The sequence below is a fragment of the Sprattus sprattus genome (genome assembly GCF_963457725.1).
Source record: "Sprattus sprattus genome assembly, chromosome: 2".
Classification (NCBI taxonomy): domain Eukaryota; kingdom Metazoa; phylum Chordata; class Actinopteri; order Clupeiformes; family Clupeidae; genus Sprattus; species Sprattus sprattus.
Genome location: NC_137921.1, coordinates 64,088,711 through 64,105,755, shown reverse-complemented (window position 1 = coordinate 64,105,755; position 17,045 = coordinate 64,088,711). Strand labels below are relative to the sequence as shown.

Below are 17,045 nucleotides of genomic sequence, written 5' to 3'. Positions count from 1 at the left end.
GCTCTGAGGGACTTCTCCTCAACGCATCTTTGCAAAGCTATGAAAATTCTCTAGCTGCTCAGTCTCATATGTATGGCTAACAACTAAACCTCAACAAAATGCTTTTAATCCTCCAAACTGCTAGCCTACGTGCACAGCCTGCTGCCATCCCATAGCCTACTGCCATCCCATATTTGGCCTCATTTTTTACAGAGTGTGGATGCATGCATGAGTGACTGTCCTGGCTCATTTGGCTGTGAACGTCATCTGTAGATATATGGATGTGTGTGTGGTGTTTTTGTCAGCACGGTGTACATGTGGGGGCGCGTGTGGCACATGTGGGCACGTCTCCCCGTGTGAAGAGACGGAGCACATAGCTCTGTGTTTTCACCAGGCCCCCTGCTGCTAAATCCACGGGCGTGAGTCGGAGGCGAGCGCACGTTCTAGGGCAGCTGTGTGGACTCCGTAATGAATCCATTCAGCCACTCCACGGGGGAGCGACTCTCCACGAGCTCCGCTAGGAAAGTCAACTACACGGCAGCACCCCCACCCCCCACCTCCCCTGTACACGCACACACAGCTCCCAATTACAGGCAGCAAATCCCTCTGCCAATCCCTAATCAGACAGGGATCTAGTGGAGAGAGCCCGCTAGCTAATTATTGAATTTAAAGCTAAAAGATCGAGACCTGCATTTACAAAACACTGGATGGAGATGTATGTTGGGGAGGCACTCAGGCCACAGAGCAAACAAAAGAGGAGGCGCCCGACTTGATCCCCAGATGATGTCAAGCAAATGGGGTCAAGGGTGAGCCTCCGCAGGTGTGTGGGGTTGGTGTGACTGGAGCCTCCTAAATTCACTCCTAAAAAACGCTTCCTAAATTCAGTTAAAAATAATTTTAAAAACTAAAAAAATTAAAATAAATATGGAACAGGCTGGAGAGCTTTGGTGCTCACTTCTCAGTTTGGCTCTCTGTTGGGTTCTAGGTTTAAAAGAGGTCAAAAGTACTAACACGCACCTCAAGATATGGGCAAAGCAACCCAGTTGGTTTAAATCAACCTGCCAACGCCTCTGGCACAAAGATCTGCTTGAACTGAGGCCTGCAACTAGAAGTTTGCAGCAGCATAGTGTGCCCAGTGCGGAAGTAAGAGCTGTTAAAGAGCCACGAGACCAACGGATTGAGATATGAGGGGCACTCAGCATAGGTAAGTGAGGCCTGTCTGATAGCTGTGGGAGAGCAAGTCTGAGTAAGTGTGCTTCTGGTCAGGTCTGATGCCTTCCTGGACAGCCAAGTGCGTCCAACCAGTGACATTTGCAGCCTATTTGGTAATGCGAAAGCACCCAGCATTGACAAGTATGCTTTATTGCATCTTTAAAACTGTGGAATCAAATGTGAGGCCTACCTGGTAGTAGTACGCCAGCACCCAGCACAGGCCTTCCACGTAGCACTTCACAACTTTCTTGCGGAAGTCTTCGTCAGACACGTCCACGTCAAATTTGGTTTTGTAGTAACGTTGTTTCCAGCCATCCTCCCACAACCTGCAAAACACCAAACCCATAACAGCATTAACATCTCAACAAAGGCATTAACATGGAGCAAAAACACCGAAAAGCCCCCAAAGTTCACCAAATGGAATTTCACCCCCTTCAAATAATCTGTATTCACTCCCATGATGCAAACGCCTTTTTCCACGCTTCCCAGTTCCGTGTGCATGCAATATGAAAATTACTGCTGTAACAATTTCCTCGTATCGACTTGTGCGGCGCGACAGACGGAAAAAAACAAAACGCATTTTTCTGCTCCTGCGACGGCCTGAGTGGTGACACGGTTGGTGTGACGGCGCTCCATCTCAGTCGCACAATCAGCGCCGAGCGGCATCTGTCTAACCAATCCCTCCTCCGTCCCATGGGGAGCAGGGGAAGGCTCCATGAATACCAATTTAGCCCCATGGATTTAACCAGCTTTGCCAAGCGCATCACAGAGGAATTTGCAAAGACCCAGCTCTCCTTTCCATATTAATCACAGGCGGAGGAGAAAGACTCCACTACAGAGCACTCCAGAGAGGGCGTGTGTGTGTGTGTGTGTGTGTGTGTGTGTGCGCACCTACCTATGTGCAAGAGTATGAGTGGAAGAAGGACTCCGAGAGTGTGTGTGTGTGTGTGAAAAATAAAATAAGTATCTCCCAGGCTGTTAAGATGGAAGAGTATCCGTTTAGGGTAATTCTAAATAATATGTCAAAATATATGCAGTAAGCAATTTTGATTATATATGTTAAAATAAATGAAGTAATGTACTGTGGTATCCAAGTAATGAAAGACGTTTAACAAATCAATCACATGTATTAATAAAGCACACTAAAAATGTGCTTTTTTTTTATATTATATTTTTTTTAATTGTAAAATAAAAGAAAGAAATTAAGACTAAAAACTAATGAAAAGTGGCATGAGAGAGAGGAGCAAAAGATGAAAATATAAAAAGGAAAAAGGTTGGGACAAATAAAAGGGAGAAAAGTTGAGAAAAAAAATATAAGTGTAAATATGGATATAAAAACCCCAAGACATAAAAGACCACATTAAAAAAAGTAAAGTTCTGACCAAAAGCATAATAAAAGTCTAACCCCAGACTGAACTATATACAGCTAAAAGAATGCAAGTTCAAAAAGTATAAAAGTTAGTTCTCAGTCTGGTTTTGTAAGTGTCCATTCAGAAAGCAGCTCCAACATAAAATGAGAATATTCCATCATTTTGGACCAATGAACCACCCTTTGATTTTAAAATCACACCAAGGTAAAAAAAAAAAAAAAAAAAAAAAACAGTAAAAGCTCCTCAGAGGACCTTACAAGCCCTTGATGGAATGTAAGGGGTCAGAAGATTGGTTTTAAGGCTGTGAATGGGCTAGCTCCAGCCTATGTTTCTAAAAAATGAGCTCTGCTGAAACTGGTGTAAGGTGGAAAAACCTATTGGTCTTAGTTGCTGCAGTTTGGACCATGTATAACCTATGCAGTGATACTTGGCTTATCCCCAAGTATTGTACATTGCAGTAGTTCAGTCTGGAAAATATATTAGAGCACAAAACACATTCTGACAAACTTTTGGGGATAGGAAGTTCCTCACATCTTCTCATTTCACATTGAGGCCTTTGTACATTTGACGGCCATGTGACATTTTCAGTGAAAGGTCACAATCAGAAGAGCTTACTTTTAGTCATCGGATCCAAGTGTTCATTCTGCGTCATGTCGTCAAATGTATTTATAAACGCACATTTAAAAACAGCTCACGCTGACCAAAGTGCTGTGCTGTGTACGTGTTTATGGTTCATTGGGCATGAATCTACAACTGACTGCCAAGAATGCAGGTCTGAAATATATTTTTGTACCATAATTCAACTCGCATTGTAACACTGTGCAGGCAAAACAACCACATTATATAGGCTGTTCGTATAAATCAAAGCTTTTTAAAATGGAAATTGTCAGATAAAACAGACTCAAAAACCTAGCACCCAGCGATGACCAAATAAAAAAAGAGCAGTCAATTAATTTCCCTTCCGATAAAAGACACTGCATTTCATATATGCCCACAAGAAGTCATTCCACCCATTCCCTTCATACAGAACTGCAAAACGGAGTGTTCTAAAACCTGCCCGCTGTTTGGATGGCTTTAATGTGTCATGTTTCATACAGAAGTAACCAAGCGCAGTAGGGCACAGCCTGTGTAGCTGTGATAATGATTGTTTTATGAAATAATCATTATCAAATTCACAAAGCCTTCACATTTACATTCCATCACCACAGTACAGTACGCAGCAAATAAATACTTTCCTGTACTTTATAATGATGCATCTACTGTGCAGCGTATATCCAAAGCATGTCTTATTGGGGCCTTTATTACTCCTGGTTGTAATTTACATTTATGCACATAATACATGACCAGGATTATTTAATCCAGGGATTCCCAAAGTGTGGTGCAGCCACCCCCTGGGGGTGTGTGAGCTGCCTCTAGGGGGTGCGCGAGAGGAAAAATGTAATGGTGGCCTAATGGTGTAATAATTAATATTAAATATAATTGAAATACATTTAAGCGATATTTTTCACAAAATAATTCATGAATTATAAAAATTCCCTTTGCAAGTTTTAAATTAAAAACATACAATTCAATAAATAAATGCACTTCAGCTCCTGCCGCCAGACTGCCTTTTTTCTGACAGACTAGCTAGCCTAGCTTATGCAGCTAACGTCAGCTAACAGCTAACTTCATTCATTCAGCAACATTCATGCAAATATGCTAAACTGGCTGAAATCGGGGAAACTAAGGTCGGACATCTGAAGCTATCAGTCATGAAAGAGGAGAGGGACAGAGAGAGAGAGTGAGGAATCGGAGGCGAGAGAAACAGAGGTCTGCTGATCCGTCTTGATGTGTAACTTTATTATAATTTGATTTAAATTAATGTAACCGCTATGTATGGTTAATTACCTCCGCCAAGGAGGTTATCTTTTCGCCCCTGTATGTTTATTTGTTTGTTTGTCTGTTTGTTTGTCTGTCAGCAGGATTACGCAGAAAGGCATGGACCGATTTCCATCAAACTTTGTGGGGAGATTGGGTAATATAATGGCAATAATTGATTAGATTTTCAGATGTCAAGGTCAAAAGGTCACAAGGCGGAGGTTTGCATTCCCTGAATGCTCCCATTCTTGTTGTAAATAAAATGTGACGCAATCTGCCTCTGAGCCCGTCCAGCTTTTATGCTGTTTGTAACTGCTGCAAATGGAAGATTCCAAGAACACAATATTTTGTTATCCAGAAATTACTTCTAACTTTGGCGATGGCTTGACTTTATTTTCCATTAGCTCTGCACCTTATTTGACAGATTTCCCAGAATAAGTCGTTATCTGCATGATTCCAAACTTTTGAACAGCAGTGTCTACGCCTTTGCAGACACACCCAGTTGCTAGCAGGTATTTCAAAAACTTGAATTTTTAGAATACATTGAAAGTAATTTTTCTACAAACCCTACATGAAACAAACTCAAATGAAACTGTTAAACACATGAAACCAACACACACAGAGAGATGTACAGTAGAGCCAGACGTCACCCGTCACTAAAGCACGTGGCTGTTTACCTGACATTGTCCTCAGGTTCAGGCTCATCATCGCTGTCCTCAGCTTTCCGCTTAACTCCACGGCCGTCCACACCATCACTGCCCCCTGCCTAAATAAGGAGAACACCGGTATTTTGTTAAGTGCCAAATTTTGTACAAGGGACAAAAACTCTTATTTTAAGTGTCTTAAGGACCAGTACAGAGATAGGCCTGTGTGTTTACCTCAAAAACCGTTCAGAAACTGTCGAAAACAATTTTTTAAAGTTTTTCCGGACTGGACGAGAAAGGCAAACTAATAGATTGTACCACTTAAAATGTTTAAATCACATAGATTTGTATTGTGTGGATTTTAGAGAGTCCTATAATCCTACAATTCTCCAACCAATTTAGCCATGAAGGTGGCCTCAAGTGAAGTTCCACTGATGAAAATTCTGTGCAAACTCACGAAAACAGCATCACATCAAACTCTTACTATGAAGTCGAATTACCTTGAATACATCTTTGCAAGCATTCAAAGTTTCTACCTACAGGGTTTCGGACACATAAAAGCAGACTGTGTGTTTTGATTCCATGTTCGGTCACACCTGAAAGAGCCAAAATCTCCCAAGCGAATGAAACTGCACAAGAGATTGAAAGGGGAAAGTGGGGAGATAAAGGAAGAGAAAGGGATGAGGAAAGGAAGAAAAGCATGTAGGCAAGACCGAAAGAGAGGAGGAAAAATAAAGAGAGCCCTGACCTCGTTCTCCGTTAACCCCTGGCTTTGTTGGCTACTCATTCATGTGCAAATGGAAAGTTCTACCATTGTCCTCCTCTTACGTGCACAGGCTTAAAGAATGAAAGTATTGCGGCACCGCACAATTTAGAGGTGCTAAGGGAAACCAGTTTTGAGCTGTGTGAAAATGAAAAAATGGAAATGACCATGGCCCATATGGATCATTCTTGGCATGTAAATGTGAACTATTCAAGTCCAAATCAATTGCTGTTTAACCAAGAGCGGTTTCATTCACCATCGATGTACAGCACCGAATGGGGTGGGGGTTTATATGGGCCCCTTTGTAAACTAAAATAAGGGCCCTGTCGTAACCTGCATGGGCTTTCCGAAAAGGCCCTTTTCAGATAATCTCGTACCATGCAGCCTTTAAAAAAAAAAAATAATAATAATAATAATAATAATAAACCTTCAAAGGCCCTCCATCACCTCCTTGGTGTACCAGTAGGGCCTGTGCACCTCCAGATACAGACTTAACAAAGCTTGTTTAACATTCACTTTTTTAAAAGATCAACTGCAACTATATTCCCCCAGTGATTACCTCCAAGCACTTAAATCTCAATAATGGTCTTCAAACCGACTTAAAAGTGAAACTGTTGCATATCATTTCAAAATTATTTCAATTGCGATGGCGGCCAAATTAAAAACAGAGTATGCAACGCTCCCATAAACCAAGGCTGAATCTACTGCTCACATCAACCACCCTCACTCCTGCTCCTCACACCCTCACTCCTGCTCCTCACACTAACCACACTCACTCCTGCACCTCACACCCTCACTCCTGCTCCTCACTCCTGCACCTCATACCCTCACTCCTGCTCCTGACACCCTCACTCCTGCTCCTCACTCCTGCACCTCATACCCTCACTCCTGCTCCTGACACCCTCACTCCTGCTCCTCACACCAACCACCCTCACTCCTGCTCCTCACTCCTGCACCTCACACCCTCACTCCTGCTCCTCACACACTCACTCCTGCTCCTCACACCAACCACCCTCACTCCTGCTCCTCACACCCTCACTCCTGCTCCTCACACCAACCACCCTCACTCCTGCTCCTCACTCCTGCACCTCACACCCTCACTCCTGCTCCTCACACACTCACTCCTGCTCCTCACACCAACCACCCTCACTCCTGCTCCTCACACCCTCACTCCTGCTCCTCACACCCTCACTCCTGCTCCTCACACCAACCACCCTCACTCCTGCTCCTCATACCCTCACTCCTGCACCTCATACCCTCACTCCTGCTCCTCACACCCTCACTCCTGCTCCTCACACCAACCACCCTCACTCCTGCTCCTCACACACTCACACCTGCTCCTCACACCTGCTCCTCACACCCTCACTCCTGCTCCTCACACCCTCACTCCTGCACCTCATACCCTCACTCCTGCTCCTCACACACTCACACCTGCTCCTCACACCTGCTCCTCACACCCTCACACCTGCTCCTCACACCCTCACTCCTGCTCCTCACACCCTCACTCCTGCTCCTCACACCCTCACTCCTGCTCCTCACACCCTCACTCCTGCACCTCATACCCTCACTCCTGCTCCACACACCAACCACCCTCACTCCTGCTCCTCACACACTCACTCCTGCTCCTCATACCCTCACTCCTGCACCTCATACCCTCACTCCTGCTCCTCACACCCTCACTCCTGCTCCTCACACCAACCACCCTCACTCCTGCTCCTCACACCAACCACCCTCACTCCTGCTCCTCACACACTCACTCCTGCTCCTCATACCCTCACTCCTGCACCTCATACCCTCACTCCTGCTCCTCACACCCTCACTCCTGCTCCTCACACCAACCACCCTCACTCCTGCTCCTCACACCAACCACCCTCACTCCTGCTCCTCACACACTCACTCCTGCTCCTCACTCCTGCTCCTCACACCCTCACTCCTGCTCCTCACACCCTCACTCCTGCTCCTCACTCCTGCTCCTCACACCCTCACTCCTGCTCCTCACACTAACCACACTGACTCCTGCACCTCACACCCTCACTCCTGCTCCTCACACTAACCACACTCACTCCTGCACCTCACACCCTCACTCCTGCTCCTCACTCCTGCTCCTCACACCCTCACTCCTGCTCCTCACACTAACCACACTCACTCCTGCACCTCACACCCTCACTCCTGCTCCTCACTCCTGCTCCTCACACCCTCACTCCTGCTCCTCACACCCTCACTCCTGCTCCTCACACCAACCACCCTCACTCCTGCTCCTCACACCCTCACTCCTGCTCCTCACACCCTCACTCCTGCTCCTCACACCCTCACTCCTGCACCTCACACCCTCACTCCTGCTCCTCACTCCTGCTCCTCACACCCTCACTCCTGCTCCTCACACTAACCACACTCACTCCTGCTCCTCACACCCTCACTCCTGCTCCTCACACCAACCACCCTCACTCCTGCTCCTCACTCCTGCTCCTCACACCCTCACTCCTGCTCCTCACACCAACCACCCTCACTCCTGATCCTCACACACTCACACCTGCTCCTCACAAACTCACTGCTGCTCCTCACTCCTGCTCCTCACACACTCACTCCTGCTCCTCACACCAACCACCCTTACTAGTGCTTCAATACTAACTCACTGCACTACTTGCATACAGGTCAGAACTCCACTAGATTATCTCCTGTCCATATAGTTGTAGTGCAGCAGAAATGTTCCCAACATAAATGACACACAGAGCATCTAATCTACAGGCCTGTAAGTGGTCTTCATAGGGCTCCCAAGCACTTCAATCTCAAACCGACTTTAAAGTGAAACTGTTGCATACCATCATATCATATATCGGTCACCCTACAGCTGTAGCAACTGCTGCCCCTATGACAATAACCAAACATTAGTGACCCAATTTACCTTCTTACCCACCATACCACAAAAAAGCAACAGGGGGTGGAGTTACTTCAAAATTGTCCGTCTATGGCAAAGATGGGTGTGTCTGACGTTCTCTAAATCTCTCGCAAATGAGCCAACATTATGACCCTTGCATGTTGCTGAAAAAGTGGATACGTACCGCACAACGAAACGGTCCAAACTAGATTGTTCCATGAACAATTTATTTTAAATTCTGAAGGTAATGTCAGCTAGCTATGGAGAGATTCATGGATCAACGTTAAAACAAACCACCTGGCAGCGTGTGAATGTGGCCATGTAATAAAATGACCCAAATGGTCATTGAATTCATATTCATCGTGTACACCCACTGTAGTGTCTTAATATGAGCCCAGCACTACAGGTCACTTTAAAAGAATGAGGAGCCACACAAACTGAATGAGTAGTGAGAATAACCGTGAAGCTGTGAAGGAAGGAACCCAGAATACATGGTTTGCATAAGTCTGTTGGAGATGTTTTGGCCAAAATAATATTGAAAGATGGGAATCAAAAGGCTGTGATTTGGCAACAAGTAATGTCCCAAGTATAAATCAATATTCTGGCTGGGTTTCAGTCAGAGATCATGGATCACCACAAGGCACTGCATCTTCTTTTAATCCTGTTCAGACCACTGCTCGTTGCCTACAGGTCCTCGCTGCACAAATGCATGCTACAAACAACTGTGTCATTCATTCATTCATTCCTTTTGATGGAGTGAGTCCATACTCTCTTGCGGTCCTTATCACAGGGAAATGAGCAAATGCTTTACTGGGGCCGTTTTGCTTCTTGAATGCCATTGCTGATCACTAGTAATAGTGAGGTTGGCTCCGGAACACTTGTTGGCTCAGCCCAGAGTGTCATCTTCTTGACATGAGAAAGGGCGAATATTGATTACACACACGACCGAGTTACAGGTCATGACCCCACTAGTATATTCTCTACTGTCCATAAAGCTGTAGTGCAGCCAAAAATGATGGCAACGACAGAAAATACACATAGCCAGGGGGTCTTATCAGCACGGGAGGGGGGGCAGGAGTCGTGGCACAAGCAGCATCCCTGGGCCAGAACCTCCACAGCCTTGACCCAAGGCCATTAACCGATCCCACCCACCATCTCTCCAGCTCATTTCCTGTCTACCTTCACTATCCTGTCTGATTAAAGGCCAAAAGCCCAAAAATAATTATTAAAATATTATAAATAAAAAAAATATATAATAATCAATATAATTATTATTGCACAACATTGCAAAGGCCAACACTGGAATATCAAAACTAAGCGGCTAGCACATAAGGCTTTTTGTAATTTTGATGTCTTCTGTATGTATATTGAAAATGTTGTTTAAACCCAATGCGTATCACATTGAGGGAGGGGGCTGAACTGCAAACATACCTTGTTCCCATTTTTCATCATGGCTTTCAAGGACTGGGCAGCATCCTACAGGCAAGAATGTAAAAAATGCCCGGCTTACCGATTATGAGAGCACCACAATTGTTTTCTTTGCTGTAGGACAGCCTTACAGATCCACTGAGCACACTTTCAAGCCATTCAGTGTAATTAAAAGCACTATGCACCATGACAAGATCCCCACAAATGGATATGATGTATGCTAACCGAGTTGTGCTGGTTCATGGACTGCATCCTCATGTCGTAGGCCGTGTGACGGGGGTTGTGCACGGCCCCTGGCCGGTCCCTGCCACCCAGAGCCTGAGGGGCGTACTGCCCAAGCAAGCTGGGCTCCTGCTGACGCTGCTTCTCCAGCTGAATGGAAGGAGGAGAGAAATGAGAACCGAAGCAGCAATGGGTAGAATTTGACCAAAACAGTGGCCCAATGGGGGGGGGGGGATTAAAATATTTAACAAAAGTTGTGACTTGCCTTCATTCTCTTTTTCTTCTCCTTCATTCTCCTTTTGAATCCATCCTGCAAGTTTAAATGAGCAATTCAGAAAACAGATCCTTATGATAACCACACAATTTCAATAAAAAACATTTTTTTTATTTTTTTTTAACCTCAATTGTTTTTTAGAAATTCATGTGATTATGTCATGTATGAAGACTGAAGCTGGAAATGTTGAGGGAAACGGTTGATGAAAATAACTTAGGGGAGATGTTAGAAAGCAAAAATGTCTTACATCATCATTTTTGCGTTTCTTGAAGATGTTGTCTTCTGCCACTCCCACAGCCTGCATGATGAGCTCAACTCGCTCCAGGTTGACAAATCCACTATCAGTGACGTAACCCTGCAGGCAGACAGACAGACGGACGGACGGAAACACACACACACACACACACACACACACACACACTCACACACTTAAAAACACGATACACCACAGAGAAAGCACCTGAAACAGCAAACCTCATTCAAGTCTGATAACTTAAGAAACACGGTACTCACCCCTGTCTTGTGTACAACATCTTTATAGATTCCAACCAGTCGATCAATAGCGCCTTCTCTACAAGTCAAAATAAGCAAACACACCAGTCAGCAAAACCTGATTCACCAGGATGACCAAGCCATCAGAGGGTTTATGAAATCTGCATTGGAGAATCTCACTGGCTTTGGGACATCACCTGATCTCTAGGGACGGCAAATGAGGCAGGAAATCGTTTCCAACAAAGAAGCACATGAAGACCCAGTCGTCCACACTCCGCTCGAAGTCAAAGGGGAACGGCAGGCTAGCCATGGTCAGTTCCCTCTCCAAGTACTAGAATCAGATAACAGAACATCAGGACTCAACAGGAAAATGGGGGGGGCAACTAGCGCAACAAGGGCGGGAAAATAAGAACGATTTACAGGTATATATATATAAAAAAAAAAAAGACGCACACCTCACGCAAGACTGCCAGTCGAATGAAGATGAAGTCCTGCTCAGAACCTGGTAGAGAGCTTGCAAATTCATCATGCTGGCATCAAAAACAAAAGAACATTAGTACATGAGCATGACCGTCGAACGCATGTTAAGACTTAAGAGCACTGGCATTGATGGGAGTCTGGAGCTCCACCCCCTTACCTCTCCCTTCTTCACTCTGGGCAGTCCCTCGCAGTCCTTAATCTCATGGCCGACCTGCCCGCACAGTGCACAGGGTCTGGGCTGGTTGGGCTTGAACTCCTCACGGATGATGGTGAAGTTGGGCTCGTGTGTGGCCAGCCCCAGCATGATCAGGTCCGCTGGTTAGTGGAACAGGAGGAACCACAGTTAAAAATGTATAAGAAATAGAATTAGTTCAATCTTTTGAGAAATCTAATAAGAAAGGAACTATAAAAATGGGGCATGATTCGTGCAAGACCATGTGGATGTGTTGATTCAAGCCTTCATGAAAAGGCAGCATCCATGAATGTCCCCTGCCCATACATGCTAATTACCAGCTCAGACAAGGCCAACCTTCAGCTAAATGAATACTTTTGATCCACTAAAAAAGGAAAACAAATAGCAGAAAGCACCAAGGTCCTCTACAGATAATGAGATGCAATGTGTGTCCTGTTTTGTGCACTAAGTGCACGGTAAAACTACTGAATGCAGCAGCTTTTATGTTGAGCATCCACCATAATTGCACCCATTTAAAAACAGTTTATCTAGGTCGTACTTCCCCATTTAATATGCCAGTTTGATACATCCCTCCTCAGGACTCATATCAGTGTTTTGATAGGGAACAATGATCCTTCCGCAGCAAAATAATTCAAGACAAGCTAGACAATACTGCAATTCATGGATCCTCTTTGTTCAGACAGGCCACTGAGGATGAATCTTTTCAGCACGAGCGCTAGACGTTCAAACTACTTTTCCCAAATGGTTCTACGAGAAGAGATGTACCCAGACTAAACTTACCGTCTGCGCCGCAGAGACAGTGATGCGTGTTTGGGTCATGGTGTGGCTGAGCTGTTTGAGAAATGAATACAATTACATTAAGCACAAAAATCTAGTTCACAAAAGTCTATGAATGATGGGAAAATGGCAGTGAGAGAATTAACAAGTACTGATTTGTACCCCTTTGTCTTCGGATGAAATCCATAATTTTATGTTCACCCTCACCAGGGACGCTGGCATCCGACAAGAAAACCTGTGATGGGAAAAAGACCACCGATGGGTGACCACTTAACGGAATAATTTTACATTCTCAGCCATGCCTAGATATCAACCTGAATAAGAAAAAGTAATTTAAAAGTGACTCTTGTATATTAAGATTTCCAACGTCCTAAAAAAAATCTATTTGGCCAGCCAGTTAAGTTAACAAAAGGGTATGAGGAGCCCTTCCACTCAAAGGAGGATGTCCTTGACTGACATGCAAATCATTCATGTTGTGGAGTGATGTTTTTAGTGCTCAAACAAATGTTTGTTTCATGGAGCGCTGGTTAAAAGCTGGTGGTCAGTTATCTTCCTGTGAGTACATAGCCAGCCAGTGAGAGTGGAGTGGTAATGACCCCAATGTTGTGGATTACTGATCCATTATGCTTTCTTGATGAGCTGGTTCAAAGGACAATCAATGGACTGCGGATCGTTGTAAGACCATAAATATTAAGGCACAGATCATTTTGTACATATTGCTCTATGTTTATTAAATATATAAATATGTACATATAATCTATTGTGCACAGACAAAAACAAAAAAAGTGATTCCAATTGAGTATGGCGATAATACATGACGCCACCAGTCTTCACTTGAACACTTACTGTAATGTTTTGCCATCCTGGATCATTGCTCAGTCTGTCGGCTACGTAATATCGGAGGCATTTAGCCAGGTTGTCCATGAACTCTGTTCCCTGGGAAAGATGGCACGTTAGCATCAACAAGTTGCAGCAGAAGGCTATTGTATGAAAATAGGGGGCTTGCCAATACATACACCTGGACACACACTTACTGGAGTGATGCAGTTGCTGTCAAACCTCTCCTTGATCCCTTCTGGGGGAAGGTACCCTCCTAAAATAAAAAGGCAAATCCATTCAAATTTCTTATGAAAACGAAAGATTGCGTTTCACAGGGAGACCCTTTCTCCTTTCTCTCTTTTGTGTTTGTTGCAAGGCTTCCAGGTGTATGCAGGCCTTGGGTTGGACCCAGGCAGATGGAGGATGTGAACGTGTGAATGGAGAGGACCGCCTACGATTTGAGCCAAACTGAAGTCAGGGCCAAAGAGAACAGGAGAGTCTCCAGAGAGAATACATTTCTGATCAAATCTGAAATTCCTTTTGCGGTTTCTTATGCTGCTCCGTACAAAAGCCCAGTTTATTCTGTGGTAGTGCAGCCGACAGAAGAATCATCCATGAGTTAACAGATTTGCAAAATTCCATTCTGATTATTAAGGTCCAGGATCCAATTGGCCAAAAACCAAGGAGGTATAATATAACCATCTTTGTTTCATTTTGTTACAAGCATACAATGCTCAGCATTCATGATGCACGCAGATCACCTCTGGTTTGCTGTTATAACACTACAAGATGACATTATTGGGTTGTACCTTTACATGCACTGAAATGCCCCCCCCCCCCCCTCTTAATGTTCATTCATATAAATGTTTATCCATGAACATATATATATTTATTCAGAGGAGCTGTCTGATTAAAAAACTAAGGGTAATGCACCATCACATCACACTTTTCTGAAATTCAAAATGTGCACGCTTACCTCTCCCGATGACCTCTTCCCGCACTCTCTGTTTCTCCTCCACAAGTTCCATCCCTTCTTTAGAGGCCCGGAATCTCCTTGACCGTTGCTGATTCATTTTGGCACGAGGAGCCTGGAAAGGACAAGCAGGAGAAATAAGAATGAACTAAATGTATCCAGACACTCGAACACAACTTAATACACAATGCAAATCCACTGGACTCACCACTCCGTCTATAGCCATGTACAGGACTCTTCGAGGTCTACAGATGTTGAACAGTCGATCGATGTATTCAAAAATGAGCACCATCATATCATCCTCATTTTTGGGTGCTGGCCTGTAGGATATTCAATACATGTAAATGGTCTGAAAAGATTACCAGATAGAGTTCTAAAGAAGGCTCAAGAACTATGTGGCACTTACTTGTCCTCAGGATGTGAGCACGGGTGGATAATTCCATTCATGTCCAGGTACAAGTTGTCAAACTCCACTTCATTCGGATTGGGTTTGCTGGTGTCAACGGGTATACGAACTCCATTGCATTCCTTGGACTGCAAGAGTTTTTGATCAAATATATTACAAATTAATAAATTCATTCACTGTACAAGTGAGGGTGTTTTGTAACATTAACATCTTAACCGGTATGTAGGTGGCTAATCTCATATAGGATACATTGGGGGAAATAAACTGCAGAAGTACTATTTAAACAGATAGTAAGAACTATTTCTACATTATGATGGCATTAGAAATCCTCACATTAGTTTTAAAACGAGACATGACCTGTGATAAAACTAGCCAGGAACCTTGCAATAACTTTGGTGCTTGGAATCCATATATTTACTTAGCAAGACAACCTGGGCACCTGGGTATGTTAGATTCAAATTGCAACCTCTAGAAAAACAGTGGGCGGCGTGCGTTCTTGTAATACTTCATATTTCTCCCACTGCATGCTTCTGACTGGAGCTAGAATCAATGTTTTTGTATGCAAGGTCTACAACTTTATCTTGGAATTATTTGTATTTGGTTTTAGAGTTAGAAGGGGAGATGCTAGAAACGCTCGAGCTAAAAAAAAACTTAAACTACCAGAATGTAGAAATGTTTCCAACCATAACCGTAAACACAACGTTTATTCAGCTATATCATACTAGATCAAAAAAACATTGCAAATTGACTGAGGCTTCGCAAAGTTATAGGGCACGCACTTGTTACCATTCACATCCATTTCCAAAACAGGCCTGATTATGACGACCGTTAATTATTTGTAATCTTAGTTTACTCACTCACGGGGCTGTTAAGAGGCAATTTACTTGTCAGGTATTTTTTTTTCAGCAACATAAACATTACATGTACGTTTCATACTGAGGTTACATACCCATGTTAGCAGGCAGTTCAGAACTCGATTCAAAGCGATTTGCTAGCTAGCCTAACATTAGCTAAACACGTAGCTATTTTGCTACCTAGCAACCATTTCATTATATTTGTGAAGTAGGTGGTGGTACCTTACAGCGACAAAATGGTAAGACAATATTTTACTCATCGTCGTCAATTGACATGGACAACGGTGCATAACTTTGAAAAACAAATAACTATTCTGCAACACTCGCTCAGCGTGCGTATCGGTAAATGTGCTAGCCATGTATTTAGCCAAATAGCTAATCACAGCTCCTTTCAGAAAATGAAAAGCTTACCTTCTCCTCAAGGCAATGCACTACTATAGAAGGATATTTCCGACTCAACCAACGAAAAAATGCCGGGACTCCCATGTTTTATAAAAGTGGGTAACCACTGTAGTAGTTATTTAAAAAATCCTCAGTTAAAAACAACGGATATGCAAAGGCTAGAAAGTCTAGCCAGTCAATACAACAAATAATGCGTTGTGGCTAGCTTCATTTGTAGCATGCTTGTGTGCACTTCCGGGCTACCGGAAGTATATCAATGAGGTTGTGTATGTCAAGAAACTAGCGCCCCCATTTTCTCATTTTTACTTCAGTCCCCCACAACAACAAAAAAGACAGACCTTCTAAGCAATTTAATTGTAGCTATAGTCCTATGTCTTCCTACTAGGCGACTCTTAGTGAGAAGCCATAGCACAGCACAAAAAAGGTTCGTCTACTAAGTTGCCATCAGCAGGTAAATAAAAAAATGCACTTTTGTGCGTGCACGTTTGTTACAATTGTTTTGCCATTTCAAACTGAGGTAGACCTTCTACTTCAGCGATCACACTTTGATATTTAGGTGGAGGTTGAGTGTTGTAAATAAAAAAAATATCCCCATCCTGTCATTTCTTTAAACTTAATTTAAAGATGTGGACTCAACTATGTGTAGTTGTAGCTGTGTGTGTGTGTGTGTGTGTGTGTGTGTGTGTGTGTGTGTGTGTGTGTGTGTGTGTGTGTAGTCTTTAGGTAAGGCATTGGTATATAGCTTGAAAGCTAGTTGGCTTTTCAGAGTTCCTCAGTTGCTCTGAGATGCTGGGCCTCAAGGCCAGCAGTTGATACCACCTTTGTAAGTGAATGGGAAACTCTCTAATTCAGTCTCTCTGAAGAGCCTCTTCTCTTGCATAAAATATTAAATAATTGTCAGATTACTTTATTATGTGAGAGTTTGAAAAAACTTAAACAGAGTCCTTAGATTGTTGAAGAAGGCAAGGCCTTTTTTAACATAACTTGGGAAGAACATTGTGTAAATTATTATGTTGAAAAGTTAG

General features: G+C 43.7%; 1 protein-coding gene across 2 annotated transcripts in view; it reads right to left on the bottom strand.

Moving 5' to 3' along the window:
* Positions 1–16,220, bottom strand: part of xrn2 (5'-3' exoribonuclease 2) — a 31,025-nt gene extending 14,805 nt beyond the window's left edge. Inside the window, exons 1-18 of one of the 2 annotated variants that reach the window (XM_080832686.1) lie at positions 16,030–16,220; positions 14,765–14,892; positions 14,567–14,678; positions 14,362–14,473; positions 13,601–13,659; positions 13,413–13,502; positions 12,729–12,801; positions 12,570–12,620; positions 11,754–11,911; positions 11,572–11,646; positions 11,314–11,447; positions 11,138–11,195; positions 10,872–10,979; positions 10,616–10,660; positions 10,354–10,500; positions 10,132–10,176; positions 5,096–5,184; positions 1,382–1,517 (exon numbers count right to left, since the gene is read on the bottom strand). In XM_080832686.1, the coding sequence (XP_080688812.1) occupies positions 1,382–1,517; positions 5,096–5,184; positions 10,132–10,176; positions 10,354–10,500; positions 10,616–10,660; positions 10,872–10,979; positions 11,138–11,195; positions 11,314–11,447; positions 11,572–11,646; positions 11,754–11,911; positions 12,570–12,620; positions 12,729–12,801; positions 13,413–13,502; positions 13,601–13,659; positions 14,362–14,473; positions 14,567–14,678; positions 14,765–14,892; positions 16,030–16,104 (1,695 nt within the window). In that variant the 5' untranslated portion in view covers positions 16,105–16,220. The remainder of the gene's footprint in view (positions 1–1,381; positions 1,518–5,095; positions 5,185–10,131; positions 10,177–10,353; positions 10,501–10,615; positions 10,661–10,871; positions 10,980–11,137; positions 11,196–11,313; positions 11,448–11,571; positions 11,647–11,753; positions 11,912–12,569; positions 12,621–12,728; positions 12,802–13,412; positions 13,503–13,600; positions 13,660–14,361; positions 14,474–14,566; positions 14,679–14,764; positions 14,893–16,029) is intronic. The other variant, XM_080832687.1, reaches the window with a different exon arrangement.
* Positions 16,221–17,045: the final 825 nt, after the last annotated feature.